This window comes from Neolamprologus multifasciatus, chromosome 3 (assembly GCF_963576455.1).
Source record: "Neolamprologus multifasciatus chromosome 3, fNeoMul1.2, whole genome shotgun sequence".
Lineage (NCBI taxonomy): Eukaryota > Metazoa > Chordata > Actinopteri > Cichliformes > Cichlidae > Neolamprologus > Neolamprologus multifasciatus.
In genome coordinates, this window is record NC_140441.1 from 22113501 (window position 1) to 22133352 (window position 19852).

Here is a 19852-nt window from a genome sequence, read left to right on the forward strand (position 1 = left end):
AGGTGGACCCAACGCACACTTTGGGAAGAATCACGAGTAAGCTGTCCCATTGAGCAAACAAAGCAAACAACAAAGAAAGAAAGATAAAAATGACCTACTGGTTTTTCTACTTTTCAATAATATCTGCATTATTGAAGGTTTTCATGTGCGCTTGATGTTTTTTCTCTCGGATCTTTCTCTTTTAAATCATCTTCATTTCAGTCGGAATCAAATCGAGATCACTAGAAACTGATCATTTATCACCATTCAGTTTATTTCATATCCACAAGAGGGCGCAATAGCTTGTGTTTGGTCATCCATCAAACAGCAGAAACACAGAAACGTATGAATTACTTGTTGCTATCAGCAACACTGACACGACTCTTAATTAAATGTACATTTAAGCCTCACACAGACACGCATCAGCTAAATTACGCTATTTCGTTCAGTTTTATAAACCAGTATAACTGTTTTATTACAATATTGTCTGTGTTATAAACAACATCACAACACTGTAATGGGATGTACTTAAAGTGAAGGAGAAAACGCAGGCTAGTCTTACATGAGTGGATAATTACGACCATTGTTCGGATGAGCCTTAAAGTGAACATTTCTAACAGCATTATATCATCAAACTGTCTCCTGATGCATTTGCATAATAGTAATCGTGGAAAAACCCTCAATCCTCCTTTTATTTCCACTGTCACACTGATCAGAGAAGAGCAGGTAAGCTGCAGATAACACCTGTGTGATGGGCAAGATAATTGAATCACACACCCGTAGGTTTCACTCATAGGAAGACAATGCTGGGTGAACTAAAGCCCTCCCACTCTCGCCTTTAACTCGTTTCCTCGGTCGATTAAAAGCGTCGTTGGGAACCAGAAGTGCACAACACCTCAAACGCATCAGCCGAGGAGGGCTAGAGCAAAGCAGAACAAGAGGAAACAGAGCAGCAGCACAGCAGAGAGAGAAGAGGAAGGCGCATGAAGTGGTTTATTTACGACTGTGACAGGGAGGCAGGACAATGAAATAACAGAACAGAGAGTGGATTTTGAAATAATACAGTATTTGCGATCAGACTGTGCTGCAGTGATTTAGAGGACCCCAAGAGGAGCAGAGAGGAGCCAAGCAGCCTCTGGAAGGGTGAGTGTGTCCCCCAAACAGCTGTTTGTGTTTCATAATGATTTAAGTAGAAGTGTTAATTCAGGAGAGTTGTTTTATCATGCCTGGCTGCTTTTAGAGTGAGTGATCTGAGATCTTTTACATGGAAGAAATGACTAATTAGAAACTCTCTGATGTGTTTCAGATGTTTCCACAGCTGCCTTGAAAACATAATGATACTTTTTATTATCGCTGCTTCATTAATCAAAAAGAGCTGAACTGTTACTTGTGTCCAGTTGCGTAAACAACAGGACTTTCTGTATCCAGGATGTGACCTTAAGTAGCTCAAAAAGAAGCCTACTTATCAGCAGCTTTTGAACCTTGTACTTTCTGTCTGCAAGAGCTTTGCCTCTGAGCGTCTGCGGCATGATTCAAGTCCAATCTGCTGTCCTCCTTCTTTGCAGTGACTCCTTCATCAAGACACGTGCTGCTGCTCCTACTGCTGCTGTTGCCACGAGGTATCTGAACTTCACAGCCGCTCTTACATTCTCCTCACAAAAGCTTCATGCATCTGTGAGTCTGTGTGTGTTCATATCAGGCTTTCCATGTTTGAGCCTCTCCTGTATCTGAGTTCCTTATTACTTACGAGCTGTATCCAGTTTACGATCTTTGGATCGATATCTTGCATTTATGCTTCTCCGTGTACCTCTACAGCTGACGTATACTTATTTACATGCGCTGAAGCCTGAATGTTCAAAGTGTAAATACTGTAAATAACTACACTTTAAATTGGCCTTAATGTAGTGAAAACACTGTCATTCAAAACAACACTGTCAGTTCATGATATTTAAAGAGAAGTGAGAATTTGCCTCGGTGTCTTTGTGCAGCTCATTGTGTAAAGATAGATTATTGAACCTGCTGCCTAACGTGTCTGCATCATCATCAAATTGCACACATGCTGACGATAATGAACTTTGGAAAACATGTGACCTGTGGCCGCTGTGCTGACACTGAAACTCTGCATATGCCGGCGTAGGTGGATCTGGGAGTCTAAGTGTGAGTCTTAGTCAGTGATTCTTTCTCTGCTTGTGGTTACCAGCGAAAAGCCGGTGTCTGAGGCACACAACGTGTTTGCTCCCCTCCCCGTCTCTCTGTAAATACACTCAACCTTAAAAGGCCATTTGGTGTGCGGCCTAATGGCCCTCCAATCCCAAAATCCCGCTCTCGAATCCAACCGTGTCCACACTCGTTGTGCGTTGTCTTTTCTGCATGTTTGTTCTGACATTAGTGCCTCTGGCATGCGAGTTTGTTTTTGTGTGACCGGATCGGGACAACGCGAGTATTGTCTGAGTTGTGACAACATCGCTGATATGACCCCTGCGTGTTGCCTTCACAGATGGCGGGAGATAAACGAAGATAGCTCGAGGAGGAATTTTCCCATCTTCATCACACAGCAAGGCCAAACAAACCCTCTTATTTTGTGACTGTTTTCCTTTTTAAAATAAATTAAAACCACCAAACTTGAACAATGGCTTCTCACAGCCTCATCCCGACAGAAGAGCCATCCAACGGCGGTCCCCCGTCAGAGAAGTCAGCTGACTCGCAGGAGTCCATGAAGCTCAAGAAGGAAATCTCCCTCGTGAACGGAGTATGCTTGATCGTGGGGAACATGATCGGCTCGGGGATCTTCGTCTCGCCCAAGGGCGTCCTCATCCACAGCGCTTCTTATGGTCTCTCCCTGGTGGTGTGGACCATCGGCGGGATCTTCTCCGTGTTCGGCGCCCTGTGCTACGCCGAGCTGGGGACCACCATCACCAAGTCCGGGGCCTCCTACGCCTACATCCTGGAGGCCTTCGGGGGTTTCATGGCCTTCATCCGCTTGTGGACTTCGCTGCTGATCATCGAGCCCACCAGCCAGGCCGTTATTGCCATCACGTTCTCCAACTACATGGTGCAGCCCATCTTCCCCACCTGCATAGCCCCGTACCTGGCCAACAGGCTGCTGGCTGCTGCTTGCATATGTAAGTACACATCTGGAGACTGAAGATGAGTCAGTGCGTGAGTGCGTGAGTGATATCCAGTGTCAATAATGCCGTCTGTGTTACAGCCGTGGTTTCACATCTATGACAGATCACGTGAGCTGCAGAAACTAGAGAAGTGAAAAATGGTGGCAGTTGGTTAGAGTCAGCAGGTCTACCGCAGAAACACTCACTAACATCTGATTAAAGAGGAACTGATCCACCCTAAAATCATCCATTTGGTAGATTAAGTGGGAGGAAAAGCCACTTTTTACTCAATCTCAGAGCGACGGCTTTGGAAAACCTGGTGTGGGCTCATCACACAAGGACATGAATCACAGCTTTTCCTTTTTCTTTTTTTCCCTGTAAATGTAGAAAGATCAAATCTACCACGAGATAAAGACTACGCAACTGCACACTGAGTCAAAGGTGCAGAGAGAACTTGTTAATATCTCCCAGATAAGCCCTGATAATAAATATAAGTCCTCTTTAAATCCATCGACCCACCTAAAAGGCGGGCGTGCAACACACACACGCTTGAATGCGTGCACACACACGCACACACACACACTTTTGTGCCACGCACCAGTAAGCAGAGGACGACAGAGAGGCTGGTAGCTATGATGTAAATTCCTCACTGCAGGGACACTCTGACCTGACAAGCCTCTCCTCTGATAGCTCAGCCAGCACATGAATGAAGCGCTTAAACAGCACCGCTTCCTTTTAAGTGACGGCAGTGTAGTAAATGTAAATGTAGCTGCTGTAATGAAGTCCCTCTGTTTCATATTCACCTTCATCCTATTTCACTCAAGACTAGAAAAGGAAGGTTTTAGACATGACAGTGCCGAAACTGCTCTGATCTCTGCACAAGGCCGAAAAGTAAAAAGTAAAGACAACATGTAAGTGCCGTTTTATAAAAATTATGATAAAACACAAGAACAAACAGCTTGTAGTGCAATGACGTCATGTATAGACAGAGAACTGGGATGGGGGTAAATGAGGTCCTGGGTTTGTATCCACCGGCCACCCGGGGCCTTTCTGTGTGGAGTTTGCATGTACCTGTGTGGGGTACATCATGCTTCCTCCCGTAACCCAGAGATTAGTTTAATTAAACTAACAGACCACATGTGCAGATGTGAGTGTGAGCGGTTCCCCGTTTCAGGGCGTACTCCATGGCAGCTGAGGTAGGAGCCATCGTGACCTTGAACTGATTAGCAGAATAAGATAGATAGTTGTGACTTCAGTACTTTAACATGACAGATAAAAACATTCAGATTATAATAAGTGACAGTTTACATCCTGTGTAATAATTTACTATCGAATGATTGGAGTTGGACTGAGTATTTAAAAGTCTGATTGGGTCAAAGTGTTTTGCAGTGGAAGAATTTTGACTGATTATCTCAGATGTCGTGTAAATGTAGAACTTTATTATTATGCGTGGGCCATGCTTCTATAAAACGTCTAAATTTTGAGTAATTAGGTCATTGTGTGTGCAGTTTTTATCTATTCTTGTCTCTCTGTGATGTCAAAGTGAGAGGTGACATCTTTAATATGGTCATTTCAGATACACTCAGCTCAGTCCACATCCACGTACTGTTCAAACATTTTGTTTGTGAGGTGCGGTTATCAGAAGCACGTGAACTCAGGTGTAAAGTCCGCCCAACCTGTACTCAAGGTCATCGTCTGCTAACAGCTAAGCAGTCTTCAGCATCTCTGTATCACTGGTCTGCCTGTCTGTTACACATGATCTCAAACCTCTAACTTCGCACCTCCACCTCTGGGTGGCACAGCCTCCTCCTCCATCACTCATGGAGGCATTGTGCTCTGCTGTGTTTGAACAGGCATCCTGTTATTATCCTCTAGCTGTCAGTGTGGTGGAAGATGATGCATTCCTGTTTTGGTCTCTTGTCTGCACATCTAGTTTAGCGTGGCGAGTAAACACACTAAACTGAACTACAGCAATTCATTTACACTCATTAATAAAAAGATTTGCTTTCGCAAAACTGAGTATTGCGCGCTATCAATGGAGATAGTAATTTTTACGATGTCCCGTGAACTAGGCGGTCCCTTACTGATAAGGTGCCAGAGTCAGAGAGCGCGCGTGAGAGAGAGATAAGTGACAGAGAGGAGCAGAAAAACATGTTTTCCCAACACCATTAATGCAGATCAAGGTGAAGGAGGGCAATAAGGAAGAATGGAGCAGAGACCACTTTACTTATCAGGACCAGAAGCTGTACGTCAATAAGTGCCAATCGTGACAAATCTCCAACCTCAGGCCGAAACATACAAGCTCATCAGAACAGATCGGTGCTTGTTTAATTATTTCTTCTTTCAAGCTTTTAAACTTGGTCTCACTTCCATGACCGTACATGTGTGTATTTCAGTATGCGTGTGTTATGTGCTGCACTCAGCTGTTTCCTTGTCTGACAAACAACTATCCGGTCTGCTTGAGTCAGCAGCAGTGCTTCCTTAAATCAGCCGCTCTCTCACATGGAAACACGCTGGCACAGACACAAACACACACAGTTTAAAGAGCAAATGTCTGTTGCTGTGCGAGTCTCTGTTTGAATGATACGTGTGTGTTCATGTGTTTCGCTCCCTCGCCTTCAGGTTTGCTGACCTTTGTCAACTGCGCTTATGTCAAGTGGGGAACCCGAGTCCAGGACTTCTTCACCTACGCCAAAGTTATTGCTCTCATCGCCGTCATCATCACCGGCCTGGTGAAGATCGGACAAGGTGCTCAAACACATCAGCAACTCACACACATTTTTTCTTTTTCTCGTTTTTCTTTTTCTTCTTCTTCTTCTTCTTTCGTCTTGAGCCCCGGCATATACAGTGCCTCTATTTTACCCTGTCTCTGTCATCCTCCTCTGTCACATCAACACTCTGCATATCCTCCTTCACTAAATCCATAACAACCTTATCTGCTGTTATAACTAATATAAAACTGTTAAAGAACAATCAGATAAGATTGTTATGTGGAGGGTAGGAGTTTAATTAGGTTAACTACATGATGCTCACACAGTGCCATGCTGTCACTTCCTTCTAGGTCACACCCAGAACTTCGAGGGGCTATTTGAGGGCTCATCTCGAGATCCAGGAGCCATCGCTCTGGCTCTGTATTCGGCTCTGTTCTCCTACTCTGGATGGGACACCCTCAACTTTGTCACAGAGGAGATCAAGAACCCAGAGAAGTGAGTTAATACGCATGATGTCACATGAACCATTTGCCACTATGAGCATTAAATCCTCCCATCATATGGGAATTAAATTACTTTGGTTTCAAATGTATAATTCCATTCCTAGACACCGGAGTATGGAAGCTCATTTCTGCCAATGAATTTTTTTTTGTCATGCATAAGTCAAAATTTGAAGTTATTATCTCAAAAGTTGGACTTTGGACTCAAATTTCTGAATAAGCTGAACATTTTATATACGTAACATGAATTTTTGACTCACGGATGATAAAAACATTTTCCGTGATGGCAATGGGCTTTTTAGACTTGAGACATTAACAAACAGGTTCAAATGTGACAGGTTTTTCTCTTTACACCCAATGGCCTTTTTGACAGAACCCCAAAGTGATTTGTGTCACTTTGTCCCAAAGATATAGCCTCTAATGACCAGCAGGGGGCGACTCATGTGTTTTTGCAAAAAAGAGAAAATTACACTTTTGGCTTCGCTGCTCTGTTACCTTATTATAAATATTTAACTCATGACTTAATGCTTTTAATGGCTAGTTTAAGTCTTATCCCAAAAAATTAACATCTTCATTTTATAAAATGTGTCCCCCCTTTAGAGCCAAATGGCCAGAATAGCAGACTAGCTTACACTTAATCTTACATTTGCAGCTATTATATTCACAATTACGTCTTTAAGCATACAACAAACAGTCTATGAGCAGTCTACTTTTCCTGAAGCATGTGGATAAAGTTCAGAGTTAAGGCTATAAAACTGAAATGGTCAGTGCATGACAAAAAGTAGCGGTAGCTTGGACTGCTACGGCTTCCTCTTGTCTGAGTACCAAACAAAACACAGAGATGAAAAGCAAAGGGAGGGAAAATGGGAGGAGAGGCTCTGAAGTATTCTCATGTGTGTGTTTCAGGCTTATTCTTTGATTCACACAGCCAAACGCTGATCAGCAAGGCCACACATGTGATTAGATCAAAAGCCTTTCTCAGAGTTCACAGACAGAATAAGTGACAAACACCCGCTCCTTATTACTTAATATCCTCTTGACTCAGAGACTTCAGACAAAACACTGGATCTTTTCTCTCTATAAGAATCTGTCTGATCTCTTTTGCTGCCCTCTGCTGTTTCTCTCTCTGAACTACAGAAACCTGCCTCTGGCCATCGCTATTTCCATGCCCATCGTGACTGTGATCTATATTCTCACCAACGTGGCCTACTACACTATCCTCCCAATTCCTGCAATCTTAGACAGTGATGCTGTGGCTGTGGTAAGTTCCTCTGATCCACAATGAATGATGTAGGCTTGACATGTACGAGGTGTAGCTTTTGTTGAAGAGTTTTCCTTCTGCAGACATTTGCAGATCAAGTGTTTGGTGTGATGAACTGGACCATTCCTCTGGCTGTGGCTCTGTCCTGCTTTGGAGGACTCAATGCCTCCATCCTGGCTGCCTCCAGGTATCTCTATCGTTCTTTAGGCTACTTTGCGAGGTCATTAAAACCAATCAAAATAAACCAATCCTCATCATCTCTTTATTTTGTGTCTCGAAAGGCTGTTCTTCGTGGGCTCCAGGGAAGGCCACCTGCCCGACTTCCTGTGCATGATCCACGTCAACCGCTACACTCCCGTCCCCGCCCTGCTCTTCAACGTCAGTTGTTTTTTTCTTTGTTGTCTAATTGTTTTAATTTAGTGCCATGCTTTTTTTGCCCTCACCCTTACTCACCATGATTCCCGTACTTTCCTGCAGGGCGTCATGGCTCTCATATACCTCTGTGTAGAAGATGTCTTCAGGCTGATCAACTACTACAGCTTCAGCTACTGGTTCTTCGTTGGTTTGTCCATCCTGGGGCAACTATATCTGCGATGGAAGCAGCCGGACAGAAAGAGGCCTTTAAAGGTATTTAATTAAATGTTTCAGATGTATGTGCAGTGTTACCTGTAAACAGACAATAGTAGACTGATGGTGCTGCTGAGATAGAAAAGTGAAGCCAGTGTGAAAATATAAAATCTCCACTTTTTATTACAAAATTGTCACTGCAGCTCAGGAAATAACCGCCGGAGTGAAACAATCAGGAAACTGACTAACTCCTGAACACATTTAATTTTTGAACTGCACACATGCTCAGACTGGTCACTGTGTACTCACAGGCTGTATAACAAAAAGGAGGCAGCCTTCAGGTTAGAAAAGCATCGCAGGTTCTAATTCTTCAACCTGCATTCTTTCTACTGGCCAGCAGGGGGCGTCTCCACTGGTTGGGCTGATTATAATGAGGTCTATGAAAAACCTGTGGTTCCTCTCTCTCAATTTATGACCTCCGTAAACTCTTTCCTGATGGGTCTACGACCTTTATCGCGTGGTTTAAGTCCTATTAAAAACAACATGTGCATTTTGTAATTGATGACCCCGTATTGAGTACAGCAGTCGATAAACTGGAAAAGGCTTTAAGATCCAGCATGTTTCACTTAATCACGTTGGCGAAAAGAATTTTTGAGGCAGTAATTCATCCCATCGTCTCACCCGGCTCTCTCTCTCGCTTTTCCTTCCACAGCTCAGTTTGTTCTACCCCATTGTTTTCTGCATCCTCACCATCTTCCTGGTGGTGGTGCCTCTGTACAGTGACACCATCAACTCCCTGATTGGCATCGGCATCGCCCTGTCGGGAGTGCCCGTCTACTTCCTCTGCTGCTACACCCCGGCTCACAAAAGACCGCTGTGGCTGCGAAGGTTCATCGGTAAGATTTGGAAGAATCCAGATGTTTTTCTGCATTATTCTGATCATCAAAGTGTAAATGCTTTACCTAAATCCGGTGTCCTAACCTCCTTCCTGTCTCTTTTAGCTAAATGTGGCGTGGGGATTCAGAAAGTGTGCTTCTCTGTCCTGACCGAGATGGACATCGACAAACTCGAGTAGAAACGCTCGTTTTAACGCCCTGCTGGCGGCTGGTGACGCACAAACAACAGACTCTCAGCTCAGCCTGAATCTTTGCCAGCCGCCGCTGTCGCGAGACCTCAGTGGACCAAACATTTGGGCTTAAAGCGGGATCCAGTTCTCAGACCTGTCAGCCACCACCCTGTGATGATGTTAAAGAATGTGTTAATGATGCTGCTCATAGGCGGCACTTCCCTGAAGCCAAGCGTGACTTCGGACTGTATTTAATTATGTCAACACAAGTAGTTTGTTTGAAATAATCTAAATGCAAAACCTTTTTTGATTTTACTTGAAGGTGGCCGGTTGTTGTAAAAATCGGTCCAGCAGGCTGCATCTTTGGAACCAAGAGCGCTGCTGATCGTGTTTTTATCATCATTTGCTCACAGAAACAGAACAGATGAGACTGACTCCACGCTCACTCAGGTGGATGAACATTCATGAAGTTTTATAATGTCAGAGACTACTGAAGGGCTATTTTTAAACAAGTGTGAAACAGTTTGAAAAAGTTGAGCTGCAAACATGTATTTATAATAAAATTACTCATTGACAACATGAAGACAGTCGTTTGATTTGTTGAAATAAGCAGACATAAAATAAGGTTGTGTTGAGGAAGTTTGCATTTTTATTAGAACACATATTCACACCCCCAATCTCTTGTCTATCCATAAATATGTACACAATTCATCATTACTGCCACGCTGACAGCTGGCTGGATTTATCCAATAGTGTCTTTCCATGGTCTCGCCTTGCTTCCAGCAGACTTGTCTTTAGCTGATGCTGCTGCAATGGGAGGCTTCTGCTCTAGAGGATTGTGGGTAAAAGTCTGTCTCAGTGGACCTGCAGGGAGAAATGAAATGAGACTACTCTTAGATAAACCATCAAGTGATAAAAGTCCGGCAGCAGAACAGCAACAAATCAAACAGCTCCACCGAGTGTTTAGGAGGTGTAAAGACAAACACGTGTGGAGTCTCCCCCTACCTGTGACCTAGAAATTAATCTCAGTAGCCATCATGAGGAATCTTTCAATTCCTAAAATATATCTGGAAGATAGAGGTGGGTTGCTTGAACAGCTATAAACACGGACACACAGGTGTATCCTGTCCTTAGAGTGTTTTTAATCTTGGTGTGTGCAGGAGACAGGATGCTACAATGATGATCAACTGCCTGATCAACCTCTGTCCTTCACACCTGTGTGTGGTGAATAAAAATAGTTCCCGTGCACTGCTGTCATTGTGACTCCTGACATTTATAATAATAATAATGGATTGCATTTATATAGCGCTTTTCAAGGCACCCAAAGCGCTTACAATACCACTATTCATTCACTCTCACATTCACACACTGGTGGAGGCAGCTACAGTTGTAGCCACAACTGCCCTGGGGCAGACTGACAGAAGCGAGGCTGCCATATTGCCCCTCTGGCCATTTAAGTTGTCATGAACACTTAAGTTCACCTGGACACTCCCCCCAGATTAAATAAAGCACTACATTGTTGCCTTCTTCATGTCTCTTCATCGCCTCCTCCAATCATATCTCTGATGAAAGGAAGTAAGATGTAAGGAGAGGAGATGAGGAAAGGAACTGAGGATGCACAGAGAAATGAGACGAGGTGCAAATATGTGAAATGTCTGCTGTGAAATAAAAGCTCCAAACATCTAGAAATCAGAAAACGTTTGCCAAAAACCCCTCTTTTTCACAACAAGCTTTTTGTTTTTGAAAATGTCCATATTAGTATTTATTAATATATTACTTGAAATATCACTTTCCTGCTAAATTTACAACCATCCAGCAGTAAGTTGCTCACTGGATCAGAGTACTCTGATCAGGTTTCACACTCAAGAATCTGTATTTATCTCTTCAAATGCTAATTTATTTAACACTACTGATTACAAGAGTTAAAAAAAAAAAGTTATTTTTTTATACTTCCCAATCCTTTATTAAAACCTGTCGTTTTTAAGGATCTTAAATCTTTCTTTTAAGCTTTTAAAATGCAGTAAATTCCTTATAAAGCAGGTAGTACTGAAGTAGCCACTGAATAACTGCCCAGATAATTCCCACAGAAATAAATTGTATATGTCGCACTGTTTGGTAGGTTAAGGCCACATGCTCATGACTGTCTGTGTGTCCATCAAAGGTCAAAGCCATTTCTTTTTTTTTTTAAAACAGCTTTTAAATAATAACACATGTTCTTCCACAACTACAATGAGGCCAACTTAGGAACAAATACACACAACAATCAGCTCTAACCGTGCACATGAATCCGTTCTCCACCTGCTCCATAACAGAACAGGGACTACAGCAGACAGGCCGACCGCCTGACAGGGTAGCTGACTGACAGGAAGGATCAGGAAGCGGGTCAGCAGTGAATAAACCTTCAAAATAAAATCGAGTGAATTCTACTCAGCTAAATTGACTGTGTCTGGTGTCGGTCTGTAAAGTGGAGGGCAAGACGACAAATGTACTTGGGTCAGAGTTTATATAAATGAGCAACCATTTCAAATAAAGTTTTTTTTCTCCCTCCCTCTAAATAAAGTGAGTCATTTTTCTGCAAGGAGGAAAAGACCCCTGACAGGGACCAAAAGGTCTCTGTGGATCAGCTGAAGACTGGGACTGACCTTTGGCAGCGAGGTCCAGATGATTTTTTATTCTTCGCTCACGCTCTTCCAGCTGGTGGGCCAACTGAGCGTTCTTCCAACCTGCAGACCAAACCAGTTCCAACACAGACAAACACAAAAACAATCAGAGTGGAAAAAAGTTCTACAAACTACAACTAGATTCATAGTCCTACTCTATTTATCTACAGATTTAAACTCACAACACCGACCCTTTTTCATGCTTTCGATCAATCCGTCGCTCTGTGGCAGAGCGGAGGCCGGGTGCTTGATCCTTTCAGGGATCTTCAACTTTTTTCTGATTAAGGGGTGTCTGAGCAGAGCCACTTGACACAGGGAGAAGCAGTTTGAGGTCAGCCAGTAGGTAAAGACTGCCTGAAGTTTGTACAAAGAAAAAAAACATAAAGAGATGTTTCAGCGATGTTTTTTATGAGAACAATAACAGATGTGAGCGAAAGATTCACTAACCGTGGGGAAGTTGATGGTGAGAGGGAAGATGACTAAAGGCATGATCCTGAACACCGTCTTCATGGCTCGCAGGTTGGGGTTGTCAATCCCAGACTCTGCACCCAGCTGAGGAAAAAAGATGGTGATGAAGTGGATCAGTAATTTTTTACCATCACTCTCTTTTTGTTGCCGTATTTCTTTTGGGAAATAAGAGATCTGAGTTCACCTCCAGGATGAAGAACATCGTTCCAGTGACGGCCAAAGGCAGAATATAAAAAGGATCTGATGCCGTCAAGTCTGCAAACCACAGCATGCCTCCTGTCTGCATGCTGGGCACTGGCAGATAGGCCATCTTTCTCAGGGCAATGAAGAAGGAGATGAAGACGGGTGTCTGAGGGTTGTGGGCAGATGAGTGAGGCCAGAGAGAAAAATGGGAAAAACAAAGCTCCAGCAAAAACAATCACAAACACATTGAAACAGAAAAGCAAAGTCGATGATAATAACTAGCATATCTGGAAAGGTACACATACATTCATCACTAATTTAACAGCCATGAATAGTTTCTCTGTTTTATGATGATGAATCCGTGAAGCTGCTCCCCTGCACCAAACACACGCCTTTATTTTGAAGGGACATATATTTGATATATGGCTGTGTTTGTGATGTCTAAATAAAACACTTTCAACAAAACTGGCCATGGCAAAAAGCTAGACACCAAAATCTTACAAACTGCATTTTTAGTTTTTGTGTGTTACAGTCAAGATGAACTAAAAATAACTTCTTGTTAATCATAAATGCACCTAAAAATCAAAATTCCACCTTTGCTTACACTGTAATAGCTGTGAGCTCCACATAAGCAAGTACTAAGCTGAAGTGTAAAATTTGTTTAATTAGTCTGCCTGAAACATTCATGCCAATAACACAGAAAGCTGAGAATAACTGACCTGCACCAAAGGGATCAGGAAGCCACGAAGAGGATTCACGTCATGTTTCTTCTGGAACAGGTTCAGGTCAGAGTACGCTTTGGAAACTGTGACAGAACCAGAGACAGCAGCAGCAGCTCAGGATCAGCTGAACATCTGAAGTGTGAGTATAAGGCCATGAAGAAAGAGGAGAGAACATTTACATTCAAACTTGTTTCCGCTCTGCTTGGCCTCATTCATCCTGTTGGTCAGTTTGGTCATCTCGGGCAGCACGTTGTTCAGCTTCGCCGCCTCTCGCTGGCCCTTCACTATGACGGGAAACACAGCCAAGCGAGCCAACACGGTCGCTGGAGGAAGGAAAGCAGAGGATGAGAATAGACACAAGAAATTAAAAACAAGGCACTTCTTAAAGAAAACTTGAGGAAAATATAAACCCAGCCTGTGTTTGGGTGGCTTAAAGTGATGCACTGATACTGACAGATAAGAAGTGTTAAAGCATGCTTACCCACAACAATGGCTCCCCACCAGGGCAAACCCAGATCCATGTGAATGAACTCTAACATATTCTGGACCAGCCCCACTGGTGTGTGACCAGCTAGTCCAAGCTCTGCTAAACGAGGCTCTCCAGCAACGGCCTGCAGGACCTCCACTGCAGTCGGTGCCACATCAGCGACCTGCTCAGAGACCGGCTGTGTTAAAACAGGAGCAGGGTCAGCAGACACGAGAGGAAGAACAGAGCTCTCTGCTGCTGGTAACACACTGGAAACCCTCCCCCCTAGGATCTAAAATTATTAAAAAATGACAAAAGCACCAAATGATTGAAGTGATCACGTAGCTGAGGGATGCGGAAGATTTTGTTTGGATGCAGACTCACCTGCTCAGTGACAGGCTGTGTGACGGAGTCCAAGACTGGAGGACTGTTTAAAGTTTCTGTTACTGGAACTGCAATGGATCCACCATCAGGTGGGATCTGTGAATGTCAAGATTAACTCTACACATCAGTTAAGTAGAAATGTAATAGTGTAACCTCACAGGAGTTCAATTTGTTTAATTTCAGTGTCTCTAGAAACTGGATCCAGTTGTTAAAATTACATCAACTTGTATTGTGTTACTGGATCCTACGTGACTCATTTCACTCTACAGTCCACCTGTGGCTGTGATAGATGATTTAAATCCTACAGGCCACTCCCAATCCTGTTACATGAAGAGGCTAAAACATTTGGCACACTTTAGTTTAACACACGACAATCACAAACCTTTCCAGGTCTTCAGGCTGGCCACTGCACTCCAGTAAAAACTCACAGACACTTTTTTTTAACCAACATTTAAATAATACCGTGACTACTATCAGTTTACACCAGTAAGTGAAGAGGCTCAAAAAACAGTATAAGTCAGATTAACTTTAATGTGTGAAAAAGGTTAAAGAATGGCATAGATCTAACTGTAGTGACTACATAACCTGTGTGGCGACCCACCTGTGAGCTGTTGTGTCTGACGGCCACGGCGTTCACCCAGAGGAACTTGTCATGGTGTCTGCGGCCCAGCAGAGCCCTGGTAGCAGGGCTGCGGCACTCAAACACTGTGTGGAGATGTGACCTCTGGATTAACCGCTGTGTGGACAGAAGGAGGACAAAGACCTGTCGGTCTAATACACTAACTGCAGAATAACTTGACAAGAAGCAAGAGGAAAGTAAAAAAAATAAAGCTTGTATAATTAATGATTATATTTCAAATTGAATCCTTAAAATCATTTACTAAGCTACAACCTTTTCATCATAGGATCATAGGATAGCATTCCTTGTGTTGCAGCAATCAAAATGTAATTCTTTAATAGTGACTGATTTCCCTCACTAATTGTGTAATTTGATCATGAAACACTTGCTGCAGTTTCTGGATGTAGGACAAGTTAGCCTAAGTCACAGAGGTGCTACACCATAACGTTTTACGTTCGTTTTTACTTGGTGAACAGTAATTACAGAATTTTTAAAAAAGATATTTTCAGTTTAGTCTCCTGCTTCTGAACCAGTTCAGTAACAGAAAACAATATAAGATGTTACTGTTTTACAGCTGCATCCTTTCTACATTGTGCAATAACTAAAACCAGCACACTGAATGAACAATGGGCTGTGAGGGTGACTTGCATTGAAAACGCTATGTACAGATGAACAGAATCAACCTTTTGGGATTTACTTACCTGTATGACTGGGCATGCATCAAGGCTTTACTGCAGTAAAGTGCTGCTTGAATTAAACAATGTGACTCATATAACTCTTTGGCCACATAAACTAATGCAATGTCATTCTTTTTAAATGTGATCGTCAATCTTTGCATTTGTTTAACAATTACTATAAAACATCCTTAATAGATACATTGACGTTCGGGAAAACAGAACATGTAGTTAAAGTTAAACCTACACTGACCTCTAGAGGTTTGCAGGTGATTCCTGCAGGACATGGGTTATTAACCTTTGGCACAGTTTAAATAAGGTTAATCTATTTTCATAAAAACTCTCATTATTATACATCGGAGAGAAAAGCTGTAATGGTTCTTTATAAACTGGCAGCCTCTGACAGACTGTGCAGTCACACTGATGTAGCATTACGGATTTTCAATAACATCAAACAAACTCATACTAATTCCGTATTTCAGTGTTTTTAGCTGACCTGTCCGCGCTTTCTGGTTTAAATCCTGCTGGTTTTACAGTTACCCTGAACAGCAGAGAGTCCTGTCTTTCTTGTCTTTGCTGGAGAGCCTGTTACTGTCAAAGTCACACAGGAGGCATGATGCTAGCCGGCGAGCTAGTTAGCCGTGGAGAAAAAGCTATTTGTATCTTTGCTTCGGAAGCACAGACAAAGTGCCGAACGTGAAACTGTGAAGAAGACCTACGTGGCTCCAGATGTCTGAGAGAGGATGGCCGCCTCGGTTTGGTTTGCCTGTCTGTCTTAGGAAACATCTTGTTAAGCAGACCGGAGTCAAACCGCTCCTGACGGCAGCCATGTTGACATGGCAGACAACCTACTACGGAAAGCGCAAATGGTCAATTTCAATTACAACAAGTTTTGCACATATGTAAAAACACGATGTGTTTGTCACTTGTAGTAACACAAGGTAGTTTGTTTATTTCCATAATTACATTTTAAAAAAGCCACTGCCTGAAAATCATAGCAAATTTACCAAGTGGTTTTGGTTTGGTCCACTTTGGAGTCCAGGATCCAGGATTAGTTGGAAAGATGACCTTTCAACCTTTTAAAAACTGAGACTCAAAGATACAAAAAACAATCAATAAACATATAAATAAATGATGATGATGATGATGATAATAATAATAATAATAATAATAATAATAATAATAATAATAATAACACCTAAGCCTAAGTCACACATATATTCACAGTCTGGAGTGTTACAGCAATGGGTGAGACATGTTTTCACTTTGTGTTACTGATGGTCACGTTATTACTAAAGGTTGTTTAACATTTGAAATGGTCTGTGTGCTTTCTGTGGTTCCTTTACCCAGTTTAAATATTACATCAAAAATGTAATGGAGACTTTCATGCAAGAAATTGTCTGTCTCGTCTTTTACACCTCTATTTCTTGTTTAAACCATACTGAACAATCTAGATGAAGAAACGTGAAGATGAAGGATTTTCATATCAAGGAAACTGAAACACGAATGAAAATCACTTAGTGTTATTCCCATAAAGCAGAAAGTTGCTCTTTATTCATAAAAAACGCATGACATAAAATGTAAGGTAATAAATATAATGAAACAATGATAAACAAATGAAACAAGTGACAATAACCAAAAACCAAAACAAACAATTAAAATCCTCAAACTTTATATGTAAATAACTTTCATTTTTAAGTTAACACCAGGTGGCACAGTGACTCCGTTTTAATGTACAGTTAATCATCAACACTTTAAACACTTAAAATAAAACCAAAACAAAACAAAATAAACATCCCACAAAATATTCCTTGGAAAACTGTGTCTCTGAAATGATATTTAATGTTGTCAACGTTTGGTTACTTGTTGACAAGGAACTTGTCATGTTCATGTCTTAAAAGCAGTTTGTCAGTCGTAATGGTATTATTACCATTTAAAAAACAACTACATTTAAATGTTAAATTCAGATTTAGAAACCACACAAGTTACTCCACAAACGAGACAATGAATCCATAGTTGTGACCTAGTCTTTCAGTGGATTAGGTGTAGTTATGGTAAAAAAGAAAGCCCACCCTCTGTCACTTTTGAGGTTTTATGCATCCAGACATTTTAAAAATAATCAGGTCTTAAGATCAGGTAAATACAGCCTCAGATAAACAACAAAAGATGACATTTTACGGCATGTCATTAGTGGTCAAAAATTAAGGCAAAACGCCGAAAGAAGGGTTTGAAAAACTAAGTACAACCTCATTACTTCCATGGTAATCAAAAATACTTGAATAACTGATCATCAGTAAGTGTTCACACTTCTATAAAAGCAAAAGCTCTGTCAGTTTGCTGGTCTGGAGTTTTCAGGCATGTGTTAACGCAATGCCTATACTGTAAAAAAATTGTAATAAATAAATAAATAAATAAATAAAAGTATTTTACTGTGTATTTTACAGTTTTGTACTGTTCTTCTAGAATATTATTAAATTTACATAAATAGACTGTGATTTTACATTTCAAATGTAAATTAACGTAAAATCACTGTAAATGTAATAAAACATCAATTTCTTGTTTTTAAAATATATCTGTCTGTACATATGCATATTTAGATTGTTAAAATACATTCACAAATGCATCACAATTTCACCAATATTTGTCCGTTATTTGAAAGATTGAACTGTTAAATTCAAATGTAATGCTATGGAAAAATATATAAAATGATTCTTATAAACTTTTTTTTTTTACATCAAATAATTATTATTATTATTGTTATTTAGGGCGATCGTGGCTCAAGTGTTGGCAGTTCGCCTTGAAGGTTCCCGGTTCGAGTTCCGGCTCGGACATTCTCGGTCGTTGTGTCCTTAGGCAAGACACTTCACCTACCACCTACTGGTGATGGCCAGAGGGGAATTATAAAGTGGAATTGTAAAGCGCTTTGAGGGTCTCAAAAAGCGCTATATGAATGCAATCCATTATTATTTAAACCAACTGTTAACTGTATATTTCTGTACATTTAAGTATTATTATTCATATTGCCGCATTCATTGACCTTGTTTATAGGTAATTTAATTGTTTGATCACATTAAAATGTTCCTAATTTAATGTTTAAAAGCACTTGAAAAAGGCAGAATCCCATGTAAAATTATGCCAACAAACTGTATTGTCATTACTGAAAATAACCGTATTTTCATGAGAAAGTTATTTTCTGTTATTTTCTGGTATTATTTTGGTTCCCCAGCTGCCAGAATATTACTGTTTTTTAGGATTTTTTTTTTTACGGTTTTTACGGCATATCCAAAAATTTGAGGTCCATATAAACTTCCAAGAGCTACGTCTCTAAAGGCCTCAGTTAGCATGTAAAATGTGAATTTGATGACAGTAAAATTAGAAAATGAATGAAGAAGTTTGGCCTGTTTATCAGAACCAGAATCAGATCAATCTTTATTAATCCCGAAGGAAAGTAGGGTTACAGCAGGCAGCACGCTAATGGCGCATGCGCACTTACAAAGGAACCTTCTGACCAACTTTACACAAACAACACATTGGGGAGACATGTCAGAAAGGTAGGCTGATAGGAAAAAAACAAGGAAAATACATAACATGAGGTAAGAGGAGGAGAAAAAAAAACTCCACTCAGACTGAGCTCCTAGTGGGAGAACAGAAAAAACACCTCAGCACAAAAAGCACATGACTATCAATACACCATATATGGTGTATTGATAGTCATGTGCCCCTTTACCCACCCCTGTTGCTTGTCTTGTGTTTCTATAGAAACACAAGACAAGCAACAGGGGCGGGTAAAGGGTAAGAGAGAGCCGGAGTAGACAGCGCATCCGGTCCTGCAGCATGTCTGCACTGGTCCAGTCGACTGCCATCTTCCCCGGTAGGGCACAAGCATCGAAGGCGTTTGGAAAGGGAGGGGGGATGAGTGTGTGCATATCAGTGTATGTGTGTATGTGTGTGTGTGTCCAGAGTTCAGCTGAGACAGTGTCCTTCGCCCCGCCAGGCTAAGTAAACAGTCTTCCAGCCAACCCAGGTGGCCTTGCATGGAATGGGGGGAACAGTCTAAACACAGTCGTTATCGGGGTGTTTTGTTCAGCTCCAGCCTTGAGGCCGCAGCTGGCGCCGAAGGGGTCTCCGCATGAAGTGATGATGGTTTTTACTTTAGTGGGAACAACTCATATGAATTTCAAAGCTGTTCTACAGTCCAACACTGGTCTCTCAATCTCCCGTTGGAGAGCCGTGAGCTTTCTATGATGTTATCCAAACTTACGTTCCATGATGTTGTCATTCTTTTTGCTCAAAGAGACGATTCTGAGAACTCACGACCGCAGTGCACTTCCCCAAGATTTGATCGAATTTGCGCCCAAAGGTGTTATTCGAGCTAGCCCTTCCGAGATGTAATCCAGTTTTTCACTCAGAGGTCTTGTTCTGAGTATTCACGGCAGCCGTGCGTTCTCCAAGATCTTCTCCGTGCTGCACTCAATGAGCCCATTT

General features: G+C 41.7%; 2 protein-coding genes across 6 annotated transcripts; one reads left to right on the plus strand and one right to left on the minus strand.

Annotated features, from left to right (window-relative positions):
• The first annotated feature begins 133 nt into the window (after positions 1-133).
• On the plus strand, positions 134-11778 carry slc7a7 (solute carrier family 7 member 7). 3 transcript variants are annotated; one of them, XM_085153827.1, is made up of 11 exons: positions 134-1122; positions 1545-1598; positions 2477-3101; positions 5709-5834; positions 6148-6292; positions 7435-7558; positions 7642-7745; positions 7840-7936; positions 8036-8185; positions 8838-9021; positions 9127-11778. In XM_085153827.1, the coding sequence occupies exons 3-11, from the start codon at positions 2609-2611 to the stop codon at positions 9198-9200; spliced, it is 1497 nt and encodes a 498-aa protein (XP_085009953.1). In that variant the 5' UTR covers positions 134-1122; positions 1545-1598; positions 2477-2608; the 3' UTR covers positions 9201-11778. The 3 variants fall into 3 exon arrangements, with proteins under 3 accessions (XP_085009953.1, XP_085009955.1, XP_085009954.1); XM_085153829.1 differs by lacking the exon at positions 134-1122 and having other exon boundaries at positions 1129-1653; XM_085153828.1 differs by lacking the exon at positions 134-1122 and having other exon boundaries at positions 1129-1598.
• oxa1l (OXA1L mitochondrial inner membrane protein) lies at positions 6652-16214 on the minus strand. 3 transcript variants are annotated; one of them, XM_085153831.1, is made up of 11 exons: positions 16087-16214; positions 14676-14779; positions 14075-14170; positions 13706-13982; positions 13404-13547; positions 13222-13307; positions 12504-12668; positions 12299-12403; positions 12043-12205; positions 11834-11914; positions 6652-10055 (listed from the first exon to the last, which is right to left on the minus strand). In XM_085153831.1, the coding sequence occupies exons 1-11, from the start codon at positions 16151-16153 to the stop codon at positions 9934-9936; spliced, it is 1410 nt and encodes a 469-aa protein (XP_085009957.1). In that variant the 5' UTR covers positions 16154-16214; the 3' UTR covers positions 6652-9933. The 3 variants fall into 3 exon arrangements, with proteins under 3 accessions (XP_085009957.1, XP_085009956.1, XP_085009958.1); XM_085153830.1 differs by having other exon boundaries at positions 14676-14810; XM_085153832.1 differs by having other exon boundaries at positions 14676-14868; positions 16083-16214.
• Between the last annotated feature and the right edge of the window lie 3638 nt (positions 16215-19852).